The 23,173-nt window shown below is 44.6% G+C and overlaps 2 protein-coding genes across 2 annotated transcripts; one reads left to right on the forward strand and one right to left on the reverse strand.

Moving 5' to 3' along the window:
- The first annotated feature begins 89 nt into the window (after positions 1–89).
- LOC111967727 (VPS35 endosomal protein-sorting factor-like) lies at positions 90–14,376 on the forward strand. Its single transcript, XM_023993018.2, has 29 exons — positions 90–197; positions 550–649; positions 935–1,120; positions 1,346–1,465; positions 1,571–1,595; positions 1,715–1,794; positions 1,897–2,025; positions 2,106–2,190; positions 2,347–2,403; positions 2,498–2,594; positions 3,461–3,508; positions 3,610–3,703; positions 3,944–4,144; positions 5,770–5,816; positions 10,400–10,511; positions 10,650–10,766; positions 10,861–10,914; positions 11,023–11,166; positions 11,300–11,385; positions 11,531–11,611; positions 11,683–11,746; positions 11,867–11,965; positions 12,199–12,276; positions 12,369–12,483; positions 12,586–12,725; positions 12,848–13,013; positions 13,300–13,418; positions 13,529–13,675; positions 13,779–14,376. The coding sequence occupies exons 1-29, from the start codon at positions 181–183 to the stop codon at positions 13,875–13,877; spliced, it is 2,907 nt and encodes a 968-aa protein (XP_023848786.1). The 5' UTR covers positions 90–180; the 3' UTR covers positions 13,878–14,376.
- A 100-nt stretch (positions 14,377–14,476) lies between these two features.
- Positions 14,477–23,068, reverse strand: LOC111967729 (Golgi to ER traffic protein 4 homolog). Its single transcript, XM_023993021.2, has 9 exons — positions 22,319–23,068; positions 18,033–18,111; positions 17,789–17,870; positions 17,538–17,687; positions 17,303–17,441; positions 17,036–17,176; positions 16,862–16,937; positions 16,682–16,754; positions 14,477–16,558 (listed from the first exon to the last, which is right to left on the reverse strand). Exons 1-9 carry the CDS (start codon positions 22,459–22,461, stop codon positions 16,476–16,478), a joined length of 966 nt encoding a protein of 321 aa, XP_023848789.1. The 5' UTR covers positions 22,462–23,068; the 3' UTR covers positions 14,477–16,475.
- Positions 23,069–23,173: the final 105 nt, after the last annotated feature.

Raw genomic sequence — 23,173 nt, forward strand, 5'->3', positions numbered from 1 at the left:
TTCCTTACTGATCTGTTGATCTATTCAAGTTACGCTAAGCCACCCATCCTTTTTGGATTTTTATGTTTAATGAGTACTTTAAATAAAATCTGGACAAATCTCTTATTAGAGGAGGAAACGGTGTCGTCTCAAAATTGGTACTACAACCAGGAAGTGTAGACGTCATATGACTGGAGAAAAATGGCTGCTGTGCAGTGGTAAGATGCATCTTTTCTGATCCTAAATCTGTTTTTGATGTCCTTTAAATCTTAAAGAGTATGAAATTGACATCAAAACAAGATAGATAGATGCATAAAAACAAATMAAAATGCGCGTGGTCTGCCTGATCTTGCTGTCATAACAAGTCACGAGCTGTCAACTTTTAATTTTTTTTTTATCTCGATGTCAGCTAGCTTAACATTCCGCATCAAAGTACAATCTGAAAAAGAACACACTTCTACGTGCAGGATCCTCATATTTCGCTAATATTGCGCTATGTTTGTATTAATGCAGGTTTATTCCAGAGACCTCTGAGTAAATCAAGCTGTAACATATGTTTTCCCGTGACAGGCACTCTCGTGCACGCAGATATGAGTCTGAACTGCAGAGCTGTGGCCTGGAGGTCGCCCCAGTGGAGTTTAGCGACTACCATCCCCTCAAGTCCATCACTGTGAGTAGGGCACTGTATGTTGTTGATGCATACCATATGTGGTAAAGAAATTGATACTTACTGTATGTAGGCTTCATTTCTTCGCATCATCATCATTAATGTAAGAGTAAATCATCCTACCATAGAACATGTTTCTAATCACTTGAGCATAGCTCTCTCTCTCTCTCTCTCTCTCTCTCTCTCTCTCTCTGTGTGTGTGTGTGTGTGTGTGTGTGTGTGTGTGTGTGTGTGTAGCTCAGAGGTAAACAACTTTTCCTCCTCCACCCATCCATACATACCACACAGGTGACAGACTCCAAGTCGCGGAGGGGAGCGCGTAAAGGCAGCACCTCCTCCTCTTCCTCCTCTTCCAGCTCCGTGGCACCAGATCCCCTGAGCTCCATGCTGGATGGAACGGACCCCCTGTCCATGTTTGCTGCAGCCTCTGCCAGCGAGTCCCCCCTAACCCTCTCACAGAGCAGCTCCACTGGGGTGAGTGATTCACTGGGGTGTGGATAGAATGAAATACTCACTGAGGGATAGATCGAAGGGAGGTTGATAGTGGGACAACGGTGATGGGGGGGGTCTGATATTTGTATTGTGTCTCGTTAAAGGATGTTAAAAATAAAGCATCATGCACAATTTCCTCCTCTCTCTTTCTCTCTCTCTTTCTCTCGCTCTCTTTCACTCAAATATCTTTTTCTGTGCTCTGTTCAGGACGTGGGTAAAGGAAAGAGGAGGGAGAAGGAGGATGAGGTTGGAGTGGACTTCGAACCGTGGTCATCCAAACGGGGAGAAATCCTTGCCAGGTTCACTACCACGGAGAAGCTCTCCATTGTGAGCAATGATTGCGCTTTAAAATCCCTCAAAGAGAAACATTTCCCCTTTCCCATCCTTGGTAATGGGACTAAGACTGACTTCTCTCTCTTGTTTTTTTGACAGAATCTCTTCATGGGCTCAGATAAAGGTAAGTCTACTCCAACATGTATAGTCTTTGATATACCAGATCCCCTATTCTGAAAGCTTGCTCGATTGAGTCTAGACAAAAAACCCAAGCATTGTTGTGGCACTTCTGTCATTCTCCAGGCAAGGCTCCCAGTCTTGCCTCCTCTGCTGTATCGGAGAAGGTGCGAACTCGCCTAGAGGAGCTGGATGACCTGGAAGAGGTAAGTACAGCAGAATGGATCTACAGCCAGAACATTCTCTGTTGAGTTTTGTTGTCAAGAATGTCAGTGTTTACGTCTCTAATGTTGTGTGTCTGTCGTCAGGGGTCTCAGCGGGAGCTGCTGAATCTGTCCCAGCAGGACTATGTGAACCGTATCGAGGAGCTCAACCAGTCTCTAAAAGAGGCCTGGGCCTCCGACCAGAAGGTCAAGGCCCTCAAGATCGTCATCCAGGTCAGAACTGCAGAACTATTACAATGTAATATATTTACAACGTTATTTCTGTCTTATGTCATTGTATGTGTGTGTCTTAGTGCTCCAAGCTGCTGTCAGACACAGCTGTGATTCAGTTCTACCCAAGCAAGTTTGTCCTCATCACAGACATTCTGGACACCTTTGGTAAGTACTGAGGACTGGCCTGTCACTTCAATTAATAGCAGGGCATTCTATAGTAACATAGTCACATTTTTCACATTGGATGCTGTAGTGGGTTTGATTGTTGTCAGGAAGGAGTCACGATATTTTAGGTGACCAAAATGTCTCTCTCTCTCTTAGGACGTCTGGTGTATGAGAGGATCTGGTCCATGTGTTCTGACCCTCGCCCCATACCAGGTATGTCCTGTGTGTCGCGTCTGTGTGTCAAACCAAGTGCTCTCCATGGTCCTTCCTTTTTTTTTTATTATTATTTATTCATATCCCTCTCCAGACTCCTTTACAGCTGATGAAGTGAATGACACGGCCAAGGAGACCTGCCTCAACTGGTTCTTCAAAATTGCCTCCATCAGAGAACTCATCCCACGACTGTATCCTTTATTATACACATCAACTGTCTAGTAGCACACAAAGTTATTCATACATACATACAGTTACCATATACAGTGAGCTCCAAAAGTATTGGGACATTTTGTGTTGTTTTGTCTCTGTACTTCAGCACTTTGGATTTGAAATAATACAATGCCTATGAGTTTAAAGTAAAGACTGTCAGCTTTAATTTGAGGGTATTTTCATCCATAGCGGGTGAACCGTTTAAAAATTACAACTATTTTGCTACATAGTTGTCGTTCCCCGCCATTTTAGGGGACTAAAAGTTTTGGGACAAATTTAATTTATGTGTGTTAAAGTAGTCAAAAGTTTAGTATTTGGTGCCGTATTCCTAACATGCAATGATTGCATCAAGCTTGTGACTACAAACTTGTTGGATGCATTTGCTGTTTGTTTTTGGTTGTGTTTCAGATTATTTTGTACCCTATATAAATGCATGGTAAATCATGTATTGTGTCATTTTTGAGTCACTTTTACTGTAAATAAGAATATAATATATTTCTAAACACTTCTATATTAATGTGGATGCTACAATGATTACGGATAGTCCACAATGATTACGGATAGTCCTGAATTCATCATGAATAATGATGAGTGAGAAAGTTACAGACGCACAAATATCATACCCCCATAGACATGTTAACCTCTCACCATTACAATAAAAAAATTTGGGGGTATGATATTTGTGTGTTAGGATCATTTCAAATCCAAAGTGCTGGAGTACAGAGCCAAAGTAACAAACAATGTGTCACTGTCCCAATACCTTTTGGAACTCACTGCATCTACCTATGTCTCTGATCACATGCTTACATAGTGGTTTGAGTTGAATCCTTGACTCCACATGCAGATATGTAGAGGTAGCTCTACTGAAGTGTAACCGTTTCTTGACCAAGTGGTTAGTATCCCTCCCATGTTTCCCCACCTTGCTCTAGCACCACTCTCATCCCTCTAGCCGTCCGTTCACTGGTTTCACTCCCTCTCTCTCTGTGTTCTCAGTGGGATCCAGGAGACGGTGCCTCGCCTCACAGCTATGATCCGGGGGATAGGGGACCCCCTGGTGGCCGTGTATGCCCGGGCCTACCTCTGTAGGGTGAGACTGGCTTCTAGAACATATTTTCTCTCAACTCTCTCTCATTGGGGTTGCCCTCATTTACGGAGATTTCAACCGCCCCTCTTGCTTTTCCKCCCCTGTATTACATTTTGTCTCAGTCATGAGAATGGGATAAATTCTCTCTTCTCCCTATTTTAAATCTCTCTTATCTCCTTATTTTCAACCTCTACTTGTTTCCACCAATCCCCTCTCTCTCTGCATCCATCTCTCTCCGGCCAGATTGGGATGGAGGTGGCTCCTCACCTGAAGGACAGCCTGAACAAGAACTTCTTTGACCTGCTGGGGACGTTCCGTCAGATCCACGGCGACAGTGTCCAGAACCAGCTGGTCCTGCAGAGGGTGGAGATCCCCGTCTACCTGACCCTCTACTCCCCCGCCATCCACTGGATCCTGCAGTGTGTCTCCTACAGAGCACCAGAGGTACGTTGCCGCCCAGCGTAACACATCCACAGGGGTCCGACAATTCAGTGAGGTTGACCGATAACAGTTATGTAGTTATTGTATTGGGAATATCCCCATAACAGTCGCTGGCATGTAAACTCAGCAAAAAAAAGAAGCGTCCTCTCACTGTCAACTCCGTTTATTTTCAGCAACCTTAACATGTGTAAATTGTTGTATGAACATAACAAGATTCAACAACTGAGACAAACTGAACAAGTTCCACAAACATGGAATAATGTGTCCCTGAACAAAGGGGGGGGGTTCAAAATCAAAAGTAACAGTCAGTATCTGGTGTGACCACCAGCTGCATTAAGTACTGCAGTGCATCTCCTCATGGACTGCACCAGATTTGCCAGTTCTTCCTGTGAGTTGTTGCCCAACTCTTCCACCAAGGCACCTGCAAGTTCCCAGACATTTCTGGGGGGGAATGGCCCTAGCCCTCACCCTCCGATCCAACAGGTCCCAGACGTGCTCAATGGGATTGAGATCCGGGCTCTTCGCTGGCCATGGCAGAACACTGACATTCCTGTCTTGCAGGAAATCACGTACAGAACGAGCAGTATGGCTGGTGGCATTGTCATGCTGGAGGGTCATGTCAGGATGAGCCTGCAGGAAGGGTACCACATGAGGGAGGAGGATGTCTTCCCTGTAATGCACAGCGTTGAGATTGCCTGCAATGACAACAAGCTCAGTCCGATGATGCTGTGACACACCACCTCAGACCATGACGGACCCTCCACCTCCAAATCAATCCCTCTCCAGAGTACAGGCCTCAGTGTAACGCTCATTCCTTTGACGATAAACGCGAATCCGACCATCACCCCTGGTGAGACAAAACCGCGACTCGTCAGTGAAGAGCACTTTTTGCCAGTCCTGTCTGGTCCAGCGACGCTGGGTTTGTGCCCATAGGCGACATTGTTGCCGGTGATGTCTGGTGAGGACCTGCCTCACAACAGGCCTACAAGCCCTCAGTCCAGCCTCTCTCAGCCTATAGCGGACAGTCTGAGCACTGATGGAGGGATTGTACGTTCCTGGTGTAACTCAGGCAGTTGTTGTTGCCATTCTGTACCTGTCCCGCAGGTGTGATGTTCGGATGTACCGATCCTGTGCAGGTGTTGTAACATGTGGTCTGCCACTGCGAGGACGATCAGCTGTCCGTCCTGTCTCCCTGTAGCGCTGTCTTAGGCGTCTCACAGTACGGACATTGCAATTCTTTGCCCTGGCCACATCTGCAGTCATGCCTCCTCGCAGCATGCCTAAGGCACGTTCACGCAGATGAGCAGGGACCTTGGGCATCTTTTTTTTGTGTGTGTTTTTCAGAGTCAGTAGAAAGGCCTCTTTAGTGTCCTAAGTTTTCATAACTGTGACCTTAATTGCCTACCGTCTGTAAGCTGTTAGTGTCTTAACGACCGTTCCACAGGTGCATGTTCATTAATTGTTTATGGTTCATTGATCAAGCATGGGAAACAGCGTTTAAACCCTTTACAATGAAGATCTGTGAAGTTATTTGGATTTTTACGAATTACCTTGGAAAGACAGGCTCCTGAGAAAGGGACGTTTCTTTTTTTTGCTGAGTTTATTTGACATCCATTGTTCCATTGCAGGCCCTGCTAACAGAGATGATGGAGAGGTGCAAAAAGCTTGGGAATAAGTGAGTACTCCTCTATACCAGAGGGATTTCTTTAGAAGCCAGATGCTCTGGGTTACCGTGTGGTGGCACATGTCCCTGTAATACAGATCAAATGTTATTTGTCACTTGTGTAGACAAACGGTGAAAAGCTTACTTGCGGGCCCTTCCCCACCATGCAGAGAGAAAAATAGAGAAATCATTTAAAAAAATTATAACTCTAGGAATAAATACACAATGAGTCACTATAACTGGCTATTTACACGAGGTACCAGTACTGAGTCGATGTGCAGGGTTACGAGGTTGAGGTAGATATGTAGGTAGGGATAAAGTGACTAGGCAATAGGATAGATAATAAGCAGTAGCAGCAGTGTATGTGATGAGTCAAAAGAGTTGGTGCAAAAAAGGGATCAATGTAGATAGACCTGGTAGCTATTTGGTGAACTATTTAACTAACTATCGAGCAGTCGGTACCACTTGTCGTGTGGTAGAAGAGAGTAGAGTCTATGACTTGGGTGGCTTTGACAATTTTTAGGGCCAACATCTGACACTGCCTGGTGTAGAAGTCCTGGATGGCAGGGAGCTCGGCCCTAGTGATGTACTGGGCCATACGCACTACCCTCTTTAACACCTTGCAGTCAGAAGCCATACCAAGCGGTGATGCAGCCAGTCAAGATGCTCTCAATGGTGACCCTGTGTAGGTGTGTGTGTGGACCATGATAATTCCTTAGTGATGTGGACACGGCGGAACTTGAAGCTAACAACCCGCTCCACTACATTCCTGTGAATGAGGGCGTTTTTGGCCCACCGTTTCCTGTAGTCCACAATCATCTCATTTGTCCTGCTGACATTGAGAGAAAGGTTGTTGTCCTGGCACCACACTGCCAGGTCTCTGACCTCCCTATAGGCTGTCTCATCGTCGGTGATCAGGCCACCCACCGTCGTGTTGTCAGAAAACGTAATGATTGTGTTGGAGTCGTACGTGGCCAGGTAGTTGTGGGTGAACAGGGAGTACAGGAGGGGACTAAGAACGCACCCCTGAGGGGCCCCCGCGTTGAGGGTCAGCATTGCCGATGTGTTGTTGCCTACTTTCACCACTTGGGGAGGCCCATCAGGAAGTCCAGGATCCAGTTGCAGAGGGAGGCGTTCAGTCCCAGGGTCCTGAGCTCAGTGATGAGCTTGGAAGGTACTATGGTGTTGAACGCTGAGCTATACTCAATGAACAGCATTCTCAAATAGGTGTTCCTCTTGTCCAAGTGGGAGAGGGTGGTGTGGAGTACAATAGAGATTGTGTCATCTGTGGATCTGTTGGGCCGGTATGGGAACTAGAGTGGGTCCAGGGTGTCTTGGATGATGGTGGAACAGCTGGAGCTCTCATGCATGGTTCAGTGTTGCTTGCCTCAGTGTTGCTTGCCTCAAAGCGAGCATAGACAGCATTTAGCTTGTCTGGTAAGCTTGTGTCACTGGGCAGCTCGCGGATTGGTTTCCCTTTGTCCGTGATAGTTTGTGGGGACGACGTCGATGCACTTATTAATGAAGCCGGTGACTGATGTGGTAAACTCCTCAATGTTATCAGATGAATCCCAATACATCTTACAGTCTACAGTCGTGGCCAAAATTTGAGAATGACACAAATATTAATTTCCACAAAGTCTGCTGCTTCAGTGTCTTTAGATATTTTTGTCAGATGTTACTATGGAATACTGAAGTATAATTACAAGCATTTCATAAGTGTCAAAGGCTTTTATTGACAATTCCATGAAGTTGATGCAAAGAATATTTGCAGTGTTGACCCTTCTTTTTCAAGACCTCTGCAATCCGCCCTGGCATGCTGTCAATTAACTTCTGGGCCACATCCTGACTGATGGCAGCCCATTCTTGCATAATCAATGCTTGGAGTTTGTCAGAATTTGTGGGTTTTTGTTTGTCCACCTGCCTCTTGAGGATTGACCACAAGTTCTCAATGGGATTAAGGTCTGGGGAGTTCCTGGCCATGGACCCAAAATATCTATATTTTGTTCCCCGAGCCACTTAATTATCACTTTTGCCTTATGGCAAGGTGCTCCATCATGCTGGAAAAGGCATTGTTCGTCACCAAACTGTTCCTGGATGGTTGGGAGAAGTTGCTCTCGGAGGATGTGTTGGTACCATTCTTTATTCATGGCTGTGTTCTTAGGAAAAATTGTGAGTGAGCCCACTCCCTTGGCTGAGAAGCAATCCCACACATGAATGGTCTCAGGATGCTTTACTGTTGGCATGACACAGGACTGATGGTATCGCTTACCTTGTCTTCTCCAGATAAGCTTTTTTCCGGATGCCCCAAACAATTGGAAAGGGGATTCATCAGAGAAAATGACTTTACCCCAGTCCTCAGCAGTCCAATCCCTGTACCTTTTGCAGAATATCAGTCTGTCCCTGATGTTTTCCTGGAGAGAAGTGGCTTCTTTGCTGCCCTTCTTGACACCAGGCCATCCTCCAAAAGTCTTCGCCTCACTGTGCGTGCAGATGCACTCATACCTGCCTGCTGCCATTCCTGAGCAAGCTCTGTACTGGTGGTGCCCCGATCCCGCAGCTGAATCAACTTAAGGAGACGGTCCTGGCGCTTGCTGGACTTTCTTGGGCGCCCTGAAGCCATCTTCACAACAATTGAACCGCTCTCCTTGAAGTTCTTGATGATCCAATAAATGGTTGATTTAGGGGCAATCTTACTGGCAGCAATATCCTTGCCTGTGAAGCCCTTTTTGTGCAAAGCAATGATGACGGCACGTGTTTCCTTGCAGGTAACCATGTTTGACAGAGGAAGAACAATGATTCCAAGCACCACCCTTCTTTTGAAGCTTCCAGTCTGTTATTTGAACTCAATCAGCATGACAGAGTGATCTCCAGCCTTGTCCTCGTCAACACTCACACCTGTGTTAACGAGAGAATCACTGACATGATGTCAGCTGGTCCTTTTGTGGCAGGGCTGAAATGCAGTGGAAATGTATTTTTGGGATTCAGTTCATTTGCATGGAAAAGAGGGACTTTGCAATTAATTGCAATTCATCTGATCACTCTTCATAACATTCTGGAGTATATGCAAATTGCCATCATACAAACTGAGGCAGCAGACTTTGTGAAAATTAATATTTGTGTCATTCTCAACTTTTGGCCACGACTGTATGCTAGCGAAAGAGTCATGTAGCTTAGCATCCTCTTCATCTGACGACTTCCGTATTGAGCGCGTCATTGATACTTCCTGTTTGAGTTTTGGCTTGTAAGCAGGAATCATTAAGATAGAATTATGGTCAGATTTGCCAAAGGGACTGCGAGGGAGAGCTTTGTATTTGTTTCTGTGTGTGGAGTAAATGTGATATAGATTTTTGTCGCCTCCCAGTTGCACAGGTTACATGCTTTCAACAATTATGTAAAACGGATTTCAGTTTACCTGTATTAAAATCACCGGCCTCTAGGAGCGCCACCTCTGGATGTGCATTTTCTTTGCTTATGGCCCTGTACAGCTCAATTGGTGCGGCCTTAGTGTCAGCATCGGTTTGTGATGGTAAATAGACAGCTTCAAAAAATATATACTGAACAGAAATATAAATGCAACATGAAACAATTTCAATGATTTTACTGATTTACATTTCATATAAGGAAATCTGTGGATTTCACATGACTGGGCAGGGGCACAGCCATGGATGGGCCTCGGAGGGCATAGGCCCACCAACTGGGGAGCCAGGACCAGCCAATCAGAATGAATTTTTCTCCACAAAAGAGATTTATTACAGACAGAAATACTCCTCAGTTTCATCAGCTGTCCGGGTGGCTGGTCTCAGACGATCCCGCAGGTGAAGAAGCCAGATGTGGAGGTCCTGGGCTGGCGTGGTAACACGGGGTCTGTGGTTGTGAGGCCAGTTGGACGTACTGCCAAATTCTTTAAAATGACGTTGGAGGTGGCTTATGGTAGAGAAATTAACGTTCAATTCTCAGGCAACAGCTTTGGTGGACATTTATGCAGTCAGCATGCCAAATGCTTGAGACATCTGTGGCATTGCGTTGTGTGACAAACTGCACATTTTAGAGTGGCCTTAAATTTTCCCCAGCACAAGGTGCAGCTGTGTAATGATCGTGCTGTTTAATCAGCTTCTTGATATGCCACACCTATCAGGTGGATGGATTATCTTGGCAAAGGAGAAATGCTCACTAATAGGGATGCAATCAAATTTGTGAACAACAAAAAGCTTATTTTGAGAAATAAGCTTTTTGTCCATATGGAACATTTCTGGAAACTTTTATTTCAGCTCATGAAACATGGGACCAACACTTTACATGTTGTGTTTATATTTTTGTTCGGTATAGATGAAAACTCTCTTGTTGAATAGTATGGTCTGCAGGTCATCATGAGGTATTCTAATTCAGGCGAGCAAGAAGTCGAGACTTCCTTAACATTAGAGATTGCGTACCAGCTGTTGTTAACAAAGATACACCCCCCTTAACCTTACCCGAGGCTGTCGTTTGGTTTTGAAGTTTCATATAAAAATCAACTAGATGTACAGTATATTATCCATGTCCACAGGAAGCCAAACCTGGGCATTGAGTCTAAACTAATGTTGATTTCCCCACAGTGCCCTGCTGCTGAACTCGGTGATGTGGGCGTTCAGGGCGGAGTTTATCGCGACGAGAGCCACCGACTTCATCGGCATGATCAAGGACTGCGATGAGGCAGGATTCCCTAAGGTTAGACACATCCACATTCACCATGTCCTCCAAATGTGCTCTAAAAATAGCATTGTCGCCCCTCCCTTCTGCCTCCAAAATAGCTTTTATCTGTTATCTGTGTTTACTCTTCAACTTCCTCTCTCTGTCCTCCTTCAGCACCTGTTGTTTGGCTCTCTGGGCCGCAGTCTGGCCTGTGCTGACCCTCCTGAGGCAGAAAGGCTGCCCATCCTCAATGAGGCCTGGAAGGTCATCACCAAAGTGCGAAGTCCACAGGTACATAACAAATAATAACCCTCTTAGGCAATGAAGGCGTGCTTGGTGGTTCACATTAACAAATGGTTGTAAATGTTTCATTGTCTTATTCCAGGATTACATCAACTGTGCTGAGATCTGGGTGGAGTTCACCTGTCGTCACTTCACTGTGAGTGTCCAAGAGAATTACAGAGCTGCCACTGAAAGAGTTCCAAGCACAAGGGTCTCTAAATGATTCCAGCTATATAATCCTTATTTTCTCTGATCTTATTCTAAGAAACGTGAGGTCAACACTGTGCTCTCTGACATCATCAAGCACATGACCCCAGACCGGGCCTTTGAGGATGCCTATCCTCAGCTTCAGTCCGTGATAAAGAAGATCCTCACCTACTTTCATGACTTCTCTGTCCTCTTCTCCATGGTAAGACTTGGTGTTGACATTCTCCAGTCTCAAACAATCACTTGTGTTTTTATCAGCGGATAGATCTAACTAGTTTCTCTGTGATCCCCCCCCCCCCCCCCCCCCCCCCCCCCCCCCCCCCCCCCCCCCCCAGGAGCGTTTCCTTCCGTTCATGGACATGTTCCAGAAGGACAGCGTCAGGGTGGAGGTGTGTCGCTCCATCATGGACGTCTTCATCAAGTACGTCTGGTTTAGCCAACAACTTTTAGCTGTTGTCATGCTACGTGGCTAATGTCGCCCAGGCTAAATGTCTCTTCCACACTGTACGTGTGAAGTCAGTTTGCTTCCGTGTCTATCCCTCATGTCTGTCTGTCTGTCTTCTCAGACACCAGCAGGAGCCCACTAGAGATCCTGTCATCCTCAATGCTCTACTCCACGTCTGCAAGACCATGCACGACTCTGTCAAGTAAGTAGCCAACTGTGTGTGCGTGCGTGCGTGTATGTTATAAATTACCCTACTCTCTATGTGTCCCTTAGTGCTCTGACGCTGGAGGACGAGAAGAGATCTCTGGCCTTATTGATCAATGGCTTCATACGCATGGTGAGTGTCTTCGACTCAGACTGCCCATCCTCTGGGTCTCCAGACACTCCTTCCTCTCCTGCATTTCCAAGGTTGACGGATAGTGACTCAGCATATGTCTCTCTTTCTCTCTCTCTCCAGGTGTCGTTTGGCCGTGACTTTGAGCAGCAGCTGAGTTTCTGTGTAGAGGCCCGGGCCACCTTCTGTAACCTGGAGCCAGTGCTGGTGCAGCTCATCCACGTGAGTACAGCACAGCAGCCAAGGGACCCACCATACCCTACCTTCATCGTCTTATCTGTGTGTGTGTGTGTGCGCATGTGGGACCACACCTCGACGTGGTTCTGCTTTGCGTTGCAATACAAACCGACTTCTTTTGACAGTTGATATGAATCTAGCTTAACCTTTTAATCATTTTGTCATGGTCATATATATACTGTACATACACGCGCAGAACTTTTGTCCTCTTCTCTCAGACTGTGAACCAGCTGGCTATGGAGACGAGGCGTGTGATGAGCGGGAGCCACTCCCGCAAGACTGCTGCTTTTGTCAGGGTGGGTCATGCTACCTCACTGTCTATAACCCCAATATCTGTGTCCTCAATATGGCCACTAATACATCACTGAATCGTCGGTCTCTCTCTCAGGCATGTGCTGCATACAGCTTCATCACCATTCCCTCCCTCACCAGCATCTTCAGCCGCCTCAACCTCTATCTGCTGTCTGGGCAGGTGGCCCTGGCCAACCAGTGTCTTTCCCAGGGTGAGTCTGAGTGTGCTCTGTTCAGAATAGACAGACCCAGAGTCCTGAGGTTTTCACCAGTTCTGAAGTGAATTCTCATTCATTGTTATCGCTCTCTCCTAGCGGATGCATTTCTGAAGGCAGCGGTCAGTGTGTTGCCAGAGGTGCCACGCAGTATCAGTATCGAGGGCAAACTGCGCTCTTCTGAGGGCTTCCTGCTTGACTTCATCAACAACTTCCTGTCAGCACTACTAGTTGTGCCGGTAAGGAAACATCCCTGCTTTTCCCATAATGCTTGAAATAACAGAAGAAATAGGAGATGTCAAGGAAGTACTTTGTGTGTGTGTGTGTGTGTGTGTGTGTGTGTGTGTGTGTGTGTGTCCAGGACCACCCAGAGGCAGGGGTGTTGTTCCTTGTGCGTGGGCTGCTCAACATGGTGCAGGACTACACCTGGGAGGACAACAGTGACGCCAAGGTCCAAGTCTACATCAGCGCCCTGCCACTACTGGCTGCCATGAGTCAGGAGAGCTACCTCTATTCCATCCCCAAAGGTACTACCTACAAACACACACCCTCTTTTCCCATACTTTTCAGGTTTATGTGGCATGTAATATAATACTATATGACTTTTAGCTAACACTTTTATCCAATGCGGCTTACAGCCACGCATTCATATATTTTTTTTAAAGTACGGGTGGTCCCGGGAATCGAACCCACTATCAGAGGGCCATATGATATTGGTCTCTCAGAATCGGCTAGAAATATAGAAGAGTGTGAACTGAAAGGATAGTTGGAGTCCAAGCCAGCTGACACACCTCCTTCCTTCCTCTTTCCCAGTGGACTCGAATGAAACCCTTTATGGAGGAGATCCCAAGTTTTTGGCAGAGATCAACAAGTTATGTGAAACTCTGATTGGACAAGTGCTGGACCACCTCAAGACCTTGGGTAGAGATGAGGTAGGATGCACTATGCCAGTGTCCTGAGAAAGTCACCGGTTATACATTGTTTTTTGTATATATCCATAAACATGTTTAACTCTCCTCTCTTATCCCTTCCTCTGTTGTAGAGTGTTCATAGACAGGGTTGTCTGGCCTTCTCTCTGTTTGGCTGCCTCCTAGCTCATGGGGACCTACGCAACAACAAACTCAACCAGCTGGCTGTCAACCTGTGGAATCTGAGCCACAAGCAGGGTTACTGCAACACACGCACCTCTGTGAGTAAAACACAGGCAGTTTTTAGCCATAGGAACAATAAAACATAGGAGATACAGTATAAGTCTAATCAAATCTCTGTATACACAACATATTTCTCGACAGGTGCGGACACTAGAGTTCATCAAGCACCAGGCCCAGCAGCCCGACATGGCTCACCTTTCAGACATGATTCAACGCCTCACCTTGCAGTCCAGGACCTGAGGACATCGACTGCATCCCCTTTTCCCATATATCTATGTGCACTGGAGGGATTGTCTCGCCTTGTAATTGCATTCTCTGTTTAGTGCCCAAGATCTGTCAACCAGGATCTTGGAGGGCTGTACATGTTCTGATTCTCATCCTTCAGTATTTCATTTGGACCTAGGAAACTAGGTGTGTAGACTCTAGCCAATCAACTGATTAATTCATTGCCAGATTGATATGAAAACTCAAGACAGATTAGTCCTCACGGACTGGGGCTAGATAGCCCTGCAAACAGAGGTCCTTGGTTCGCCATTGTTGGAAAGTTTAAAAAAAAAGAAGGAAAAAAAAGAGAACTGATTCATGCAATGCCGTTAAACTTCCCTGCATTTCAGTGATTGTATACTTGTTTATGGATTTGTACTGTACTGAAATTAAGTTTCTCCATTCTGTGCTAACATTTTGTATATCATTGTAAAATGTCTGAATGTACGTGATTGAAAAAAGCAAAACCAAACCATGGCAGTGTTGTGTATTTGTAACAAATGATTGGCTTCTCTAAGTGCAAACAACACTTTCAAGCCTAGCACTCTTTAAACAGACAGTGAGGACTTTGAAGCTATCATCAGTTGTTTATTTACTCAATTAGTGTAACATTTTAAAAGGCAAACCACCCCCATTTGCATTCAAATGAAACTATCAAAAACAAAATGTTATGTTCCAACATGCCGGCTAGCTCGCCAGAGCTCTGGTCTGTCTAAAAGCCTTTGGTCACACAACTCTGGTATCATTTCCTAAACGTTCTTTGCGTTACCGTACGACTCTCAAAGCAGGAGGAATATTTGATTCAGACCTTTTATCCTATCCAGGCTACATATTGGTGCATTGAATACTTATGTAACCAGTAGCATTAACTTGTATTCTTAAGTTAAGAGATGTTATAGTTGTAACACCCTAATGGACATCTTGACTATTATCAAGGATTTAACTTTATAATAACAAAATATCTCGAGGTGGCTGTAGATTAGCTTGGAAGATTCACCCATGAGAATTTCTACAGCGGTTATAATTCCAAAACGGATAAGAACCTGTAAAACATGAATTCAAAAAAATTCCCAAAACATGTACAGTAGCAGAAGAAAATGTAAAAGTACTGATTTAAACAACCACTCTCTCCATGTAAATGAATATTCATTTTGGATACTGAAGTATGCGTTTAAGCCCGGTAAGATAAATGACTAAGCTTCTGGATAATAGACAATATAATACTACGGTAGGCGGGGATTGTTTCAAGTTGTTTAATCTTCTCTTCGTCCGTCTGATCGCAGTCAAACATCTGGACCGACAAAATGGAGCAGTCACCAACTCAAACTGAAAATGTACCTGGGGGGAGGCGCTCAAAATAGAAGACTTCAACGGAACTGACTTGCATTTACATGAACATGCCAAATACATTCATCAACACACACACAGCCACGTATATATGATCCGAGCATACCCATCCACTCCTGTCGATTTAAACACATGTAATCTCCCATACATAACAGATTATGAATAGTGATCAAATCCGGCTTTAGTTTGCAGCCAGGTATACGATGCCCGACAGGTAGAGGTAACTGACAGAATAAAGGAAACACCAACATAGCGTCTTATTAGGACGTTGATCAAGAACAGCTTCCATGCACATTGGCATAGATTCTAGTGTCTGGAACTCTATTGGAGGGATGCGACACCATTCTTCCACGAGAAATTCCATCATTTGCTGTTTTGTTGATGGAGAAACCGAAACGCTGTCTCAGGCACCGCTCCAGAATCTCACATAACTGTTCATTTGGGTTGAGATCTCGTGCCTTGTGGATGGGGGCATTGCCATCCTATAAGGGAATAGCCATGGTAGCCAAAATTATGGCCTACCCAGCATTTTTATACACGACCCCAAGCAAGATGTGACGTTAATCCACCTGCTTTCAATACACTTTCATCCCTCATTTACTCAAGTGTTCCCATTATTTTGGCAGTTACCTGTATGTCTCTCCCCACTGACACGACACATGCAGGTCACCACACCCCCAATCACTCCTGATTATTATTGAACATTTACATGGATTACAAGTTGGTTATAGTAACTCTTTAATAGAAATTACTACCTCCACCTCCGGTGGATGCATGGTGAATGGGGAGAAAAAGCGTAACTCCCTAGAAAGAAGTGTTTTTCTTTGATGTTGTATCCCAGGATGAGGTGTTATTTTAGGAGTTAATTATGACAAATTCATATGCAGCCATTGTTGAATATTTTCTGTCCCTGGGGATGAGAGAAAATGAGAAGTCCAGGAAGTAAGGATAGCAGCTGCTTTCCTTAAAAATAAAAAAATAAAAATACACAGAAAATTGTCCAAAATTAAGAAACAAAAACAATGAAAATAAAACCAAATATAATATAACTCAAACGGAAAGCATTTGCATTTTTGCGCAGTCCAGGGCAGTGCTGAGAGGGATAGTTTGGCCTGCTCTTTGTTCTGGTTCTGGTTGGATGTCTTGGGGAACTGGGAGGTAGGGAGACCAGCACGCCTCTGCAACCCCCTGGGCGGGGCGGGGTCAGCCTTGCTCGTCCCAGAGCTCTCAGTCCAGCTCAATGGGGCTGCCGTCCTCCTGTGCTTCCTCGCCCTCCTCATCTGAACCCATCAGGCTGTTCAACAGGTTTCCTGACAGACACAGAACACACTCCAATGAAACACAAAAAAAACGACCGTTTACCCAACGCAGCTTTCAATGGTGATCAGAATGGGGTTTGTAAAAATAGTCTGCAGTGAGTCACAAGCACTTACCGAGCAATCCACCATATGATGAGGACTGTTTGGGTGGCACCCCAAAGAAAAGCTGACCAATTCTGTCGAGATACTGATGCAGCAGGCAGTCAATGTAACAGGAAAATTATTATTAGACACCATGCGGAGTTATAATGCTACGTGACCACGGAGGGACACTCACTAAATGGTCAAACTCACCTCATTATACATAGGGTCCCTCTTCAGGGAAGGCTGATACTGTTCACATAGCACTGTGAACACTGTTAATTTCCCTCTGCAGAGGAGAACATACAAGGGGAGGCACATTTATGAGAACCTGGCAAAAACAATGTGGGTTTTATTCGAAGGGTGGTTGAACAAACAAGGCCTTACCCATCCACTGCCAGCAAGAGAAACCAGATGAAGTTGAGCAAGGGCTGAACAAAGGGAGGGCCCTTCTCTATTGAGGGGTGTTTCTGGGTATATGTGCTGAACACCACAGATGCACTGTTTTTGTTCTTGAGACAGAGGAACCTGAGCAGTGAGGGGAAAGAGAGAGGGGGAGGGGAGGGACAGAGCTGAAAAAGCAATTAAACAACATAGCAAACAGCTATTGATGACAGACTGAAAACAGATCTAGGTGCCGCGAGACAGACTTACTGTAGGACGGCCTGCGCCACAAACATGTCCACCTCGCTGCGAAACCCCCGCTGCGCCGAGTACTCCACCAGCATCTGGGCACAGCCCTCTCCATCAGAGGAGTGCAAGAAGTGGTAGCGAGACTCACTGTAGTTTTGCTCTAAGCAGATAGAATTAAATCATATTCAAGCTCTTTGTTGAGTGGAACAATGATATCTTTGCAGTTGAAAATGTTCAGAGTTTTCCCATTGAATACCTTTCCACAATGTGACTGCCAGGAGCTGATGCAGTTTGGGGGAGCCCAGCTTCCCCGAGCCGCCTGTGGACCACTTGAGTGCGCGAGACACAAATGCTACTCTCTCCGGGGAGTTGGGGTCCATCAAACTGAACAGCTTAGCCAGGTGCTCTGCAATGCAACACAGATGAGGTTAACACAGAGACGACGGTACACTGACACCAACTGTGTTCATAATGTTTCATTACGATGCATTATGTATGTTCGCTCACCTAAGTCTTCGTCCTCTACCGTTGCCTCTGATTTCTCCAAAGACTCCAGCACCAACATTGACAGGTCTGCAGCACTGTTGAGCTGCGGATGACAAAAAAAAAAACAGTAATTTGCCACAGAACTCTTATACAACTGTTGAGTTGTGAATTAATACGATTGCTAGCTATAGCGCTTAGACTCAAAAAGAGACACTACAAAAACGACATTAATGTATGAATGCCCCAGTGCCAGGCTTTCTTATACCTGGTTGTAACTGAAGAAGAGCTGGGCGCCATTGTACATCAACTCCCTGGCATCTGCATGCTTTGCCTGTGACATATACCTGTGTCAAACAGAGATGGCAAATGTTATGTCACTGACAAACTGCATTCAAACCAGGTTAAGAAAGTGGCAATAGGAATGGTAGTGTAGTGGTCCACCTAGGAAATACTGAGGGCTGAAAAGTAGTACTCAGTCACTGGGCCAACATTTCTCAATACACAACAGTAAATAAGAGTGAACTGTCACTCAGAGTGTTTTCACACTTATCCCTTTCAGCCAAATGTTGTGATTTCCACAAAAAATGTTGGTAAGTTAAGTTGAAAGTGAACAATCCAAAAGGAACTCAGACCCCTCAAAAGAGCCCCCGATGCGAACCGAACTGAGACCATCTTGAGAGGTGGTCTGAGTTTGGTTCACTTGATTTCCATCTGGTTCCCTTCCTTAGGGCAATGTGAACACAAAAATATACTACCGTTTAAAAGTTTGGGGTCACTTAGAAATTACGTTGTTTTTGAAAGAAAAGCATATTTTTTGGTCCATAAAATAACATYAAATTGATCAGAAATACAGTGTAGACGTTGTTAATGACTATTGTAGCTGGAAACGGCAATTTTTTTATGGAATATCTACATAGGCGTACAGAGGCCCATTATCAGCAACCATCACTCCTGTGTTCCAATGGCATGTTGTGTTAGCTAATCCAAGTTTATCATTTTAAAAGGCTAATTGATCATTAGAAAACCCTTTTGCAATCATGTTAGCACAGCTGAAAATTGCTGTGCTAATTAAAGAAGCAATAAAACTGGCCTTCTTTAGACTAGTTGACTATCTGGAGCATCAGCATTTGTGGGTTCGATTACAGGCTCAAAATGGCCAGAAACAAAGTACTTTCTTCTGAAACTCATCAGTCTATTCTTGTTCTGAGAAATGAAGGCTATTCAATTTGAGAAATTGCCAAAAAACTGAGAGGTGTGGGAGGCCCCGGTGCACAACTGAGCAAGAGGACAAGTACATTAGAGTGTCTAATTTGATAAACAGATGCCTCACAAGTCCTCAACTGGCAGCTAGAGTAAATAGTACCCGCAAAACACCAGTCTCAACATCAACAGTGAAGAGGCGACTCCGGGATGCTGGCCTTCTAGGCAGAGTTGCAAAGAAAAAGCCATATCTCAGACTGGCCAATAAAAAGGTATGATTAAGATGGGCAAAAGAACACAGACACGGGACAGAGGAACTCTGCCTGGAAGGCCAGCATCCCAGAGTCACCTCTTCACTGCTGACGTTGAGAATGGTGTTTTGCGGGTACTATTTAATGAAGCTGCCAGTTGAGGACTTGTGAGGCGTCTGTTTCTTAAACTAGACACTCTAATGTACTTGTCCTCTTGCTCAGTTGTGCACTGGGGCCTCCCACTTCTCTTTCTATTATGGTTAGAGACAGTTTGTGCTGTTCTGTGAAGGGAGTAGTAAACAGTGTTGTACGAGATCGTCAGTTTCTTGGCAATTTCTCGCATGGAATAGCCTTCATTTCTCAGAACAAGAACAGACTGATGAGTTTCAGAAGAAAGTTATTTGTTTCTGGCCATTTTAAGCCTGTAATCGAACCCACAAACGCTGATGCTCCAGATACTCAACTAGTCTAAAGAAGGACAGTTTTATTGCTTCTTTAATCAGAACAACAGTTTTCAGCTGTGCTAACATAATTGCAAAAGGGTTTTCTAATAATCAATTAGCCTTTTAAAATGATAAACTTGGATTAGCTAACACAACGTGCCATTGGAACACAGGAGTGATGGTTGCTGATAATGGGCCTCTGTACGCCTATGTAGATTTTTATATTTTTTATTTTAAATCAGCCGTTTACAGCTACAATAGTAATTTACAACATTAACAATGTCTACACTGTATCTCTGATCAAATTGATGTTATTTTAATGGACAATTTTGTTTGCTTTTCTTTAAAAAATAAGCAGATTTCTAAGTGACCCCAAACTTTTAAACGGTAGTGTATGTGTGGAGTTTTGTACTGACATGATGTTCAGATGATTTATTTGCAATTAATAAGAGAGCTTCTTAAGCTGTTTATTCAATTTTGAAGTGTGAGAAGACAACATACACTATATATATATATATATATACACACAAAAGTATATGGACACCCCTTCAAATTAGTCGATTCGGCTATTTCAGCCACACCGTTGCTGACAGGTATATAGAATCGAGCACACAGCCATGCAATCTCCATAGACAAACATTGGCTGTAGAATGGCCTTACTGAAGGGCTCAGTGACTTTCAACGTGGCACCGTAATGGGATGCCACCTTTCTAACAAGTCAGTTCGTCAAATTTCTGCCCTGTTAGAGCTGCCCTGGTCAACTAAGTGCTGTTAATGTGAAGTGGAAACGTCTAGGAGCAACAACGGCTAAGCCGCAAAGTGATAGGCCACACAAGCTGTCCTCGGTTGCAACACTCACTACTTAGTTCAAAACTGCCTCTGGAAGCAACATCAGCAAAATAACTGTTTGTCAGGAGCTTCATGAAATGAAATTCCATGGCCGAGCAGCCGCACACAAGACTAAGATCACCATGCCCAATGCCAAGCGTTGGCTGGAGTGGTGTAAAGCTCGCCGCTATTGGACTCTGGAGCAGTGGAAACGCGTTCTCTGGAGTGATTCACCATCTGGCAGTCCGACGGACTAATCTGGGTTTGGCGGATGCCAGGAGAACACTACCTGCCAAAATGCATAGTGCCAACTGTAAAGTTTGGTGGAGGAGGAAAGATGGTCTGGGGCTGTTTTTCATGGTTCGGGCTAGGCCCCTTAGTTCCAGTAAATGGAAATCTTAATGCTACAGTATACAATTACATTCTAGACGAGCCCTGACCTCAACCCCATTGAACACCTTTTGGATGAATTGGAACGCCGACTGCGAGCCAGGCCTAATCGCCAACATCAGTCCCCAACCTCACTAATGCTCGTGGCTGAACGGAAGCAAGTCCCCACAGCAATGTTCCAATATCTAGTTGAAAGCCTTCCCAGAAGAGTGGAGGCTGTTATAGCAGCAAAAGGGGGACCAACTCCATATTAATGCCCATGATTTTGGAATGAGATGTTTGACAAGTAAATGTCCACATAATTTTGGTCATGTAGTGTATTTGGTGAGAATCACAACATAGTTACAAAATCCATTCTAGCTCTTAAAGGTCAGTTGCCTACATTGGGTGTACAATTTTCAATTAAGCCTACAGCATTATTTAATCTGCAGTTATTCTACTGGTATTTAATCTGTTGCCAATAATATTTACATGTTAATATTATCTTCTGATTACAATGACTATGTCTCACGTTTAACCAAAATGCAATCTATTAGCTTCCAAAATGTATGTTGGTATATCTAGCTGTCTGAAGGAATGGCTTGTCCTGTACTTTTACCCAGAGTGCAGTGAGTGAATGTTGGAAAAATATATTGGTACCATTCTAAACATAGCAATGTGAATGCAAAGAGAAAGTCGTTCTTTCGCTTTTTTTTACCCCAGAGTTCACTTCTTTAAATAGTACTATATGTAAAAACACCCTTAGTTAACGTAAAGGCTGTGCCCACACAGTTCTCATGTGCAGTTAGGCTACCTGTCATGACTGTCAAACATGGGAGCTCATCCAACAGCAAGTTAATGAATGAGACCATAGTGATGGTGACGGGAAGTCATGAATCATGGGCAATACCAAACACCATAGCTTCATTGATTGTGCATGCTTAGCAAAGTTGACAAGCTAACGTTAACTAGTTAATTTTATCTTTATGTACTAACCAGCTAACTACAAACCAAGCTAGATGGCAAATTAGTTAGCGTTAGCTAACTAGTACTTGACATGGTTTTTGCTGGGCTTGGGCTGACAGTCTGTACTGTTTGTAAGTGTGCCAGGTTAGTGAACTGTTGTCTTTACTAAACGAACATTGACATTGTAGGTAGATAGCTAGCTAACGGTAGTAAAGGAAATTGGTTGGCACTAACTTATATTATTGCGACATTGATTAGCTAACTTGGCTAGCTAGCTAGGCGGATAATTCCCATTTTGTGACTGAGTGATTGACGCATAAAACTGTCCATTCAAAAATAAGGACTGACCCGAGTGGGTGGGGCAGTACCGTGAATCGACGAATCAGGCAATATAATGGAGGCAGCAAGGTTGCTAAGCAGAAAGATCAGGAAAATGAAGGCCCAAGAATCCAATTGATAACTTAGCCAGGGTAACGAAAATGTAAATGTCTTACCTAAAAAACAAGGTTCTGTACATCTGGTGAGCTTCATAGTAATCTCCCTTCTCTACACTGGCTCGCAGTTTCCCTTCAACCCGCTGCGTTCCTCCACGGTTTCTTGCGCTGGAGCACTTCAGAGCCTCCTGCTCCGACATCATTGTTCCCAGCAGCTCGGCCCAACAACCAAGCGTTGACAGTGCAGAAAGCGGATGCACAAAAAGTACCTATGACCTATTTCACTTGCCGTAGTTAGGTATTAGCACTCGTTTCTAAATTCCCCGCTAAATATTTCACTATTTCTTAGACACTGAAACACATTATGGTTGTATTAGTTACCTTTATCTAGCTATGTGCATTAGCTCTGGTCTAAGGCGTTAATGTTATGTAGATATGACCTGGCTTTCTGACGATACTTGGTAAGCACCGATAGCCATGCTAACATTGTTAAATATACCTAGTTAAATTAACTTCTCATTTTAAGGCATCTCATAATGATCATATACAGCATGATCCCAGCGGCAGTGGGGCACCCATGTCAACCAAACTTCATCCTGGTCTGGAAGATGGAGCACATGACTGTATGTAACGTTAGCGAGCTAACGGTATAGTACTTTATCAGAAAACGTTGAATGTGTGATAAGGCTAGTCTTCCCACTATGCTGTATAGCTGTTCTGTGTAGATTCAGTGTATGTCCAGTCCAGCTCTGAGCAGCTCCTGTGAGGTGAAAATACTGCACCGGCTTCCTCAAAGACGGAGTACCAAACTTGACTACTGCTGCCCCGCCCTCATTGTCGAGTGATTCTACCACCGCAGATGAATAGCTACCACTAGAGACCGCTGCACCTGAGAATTCACCACCCAGCTCTCAT

The sequence above is a fragment of the Salvelinus sp. IW2-2015 genome, linkage group LG8, assembly GCF_002910315.2.
Source record: "Salvelinus sp. IW2-2015 linkage group LG8, ASM291031v2, whole genome shotgun sequence".
Classification (NCBI taxonomy): Eukaryota; Metazoa; Chordata; class Actinopteri; order Salmoniformes; family Salmonidae; genus Salvelinus; species Salvelinus sp. IW2-2015.

Coding starts and splice junctions, on each gene's coding strand:
- LOC111967727 (XM_023993018.2), top strand. Junction 3,704..3,943: donor CCCGGGCCTACCTCTGTAGG/GTGAGACTGGCT, acceptor CTCTCCGGCCAG/ATTGGGATGGAGGTGGCTCC. Junction 5,817..10,399: donor TGCAAAAAGCTTGGGAATAA/GTGAGTACTCCT, acceptor ATTTCCCCACAG/TGCCCTGCTGCTGAACTCGG.
- LOC111967729 (XM_023993021.2), bottom strand. CDS start 22,461: ATGATGTCGGAGCAGGAGGCTCTGAAGTGCTCCAGCGCAAGAAACCGT. Junction 17,688..17,788: donor GGTAGAGGACGAAGACTTAG/GTGAGCGAACAT, acceptor GTTGCATTGCAG/AGCACCTGGCTAAGCTGTTC. Junction 16,559..16,681: donor ATCATATGGTGGATTGCTCG/GTAAGTGCTTGT, acceptor TGTGTCTGTCAG/GAAACCTGTTGAACAGCCTG.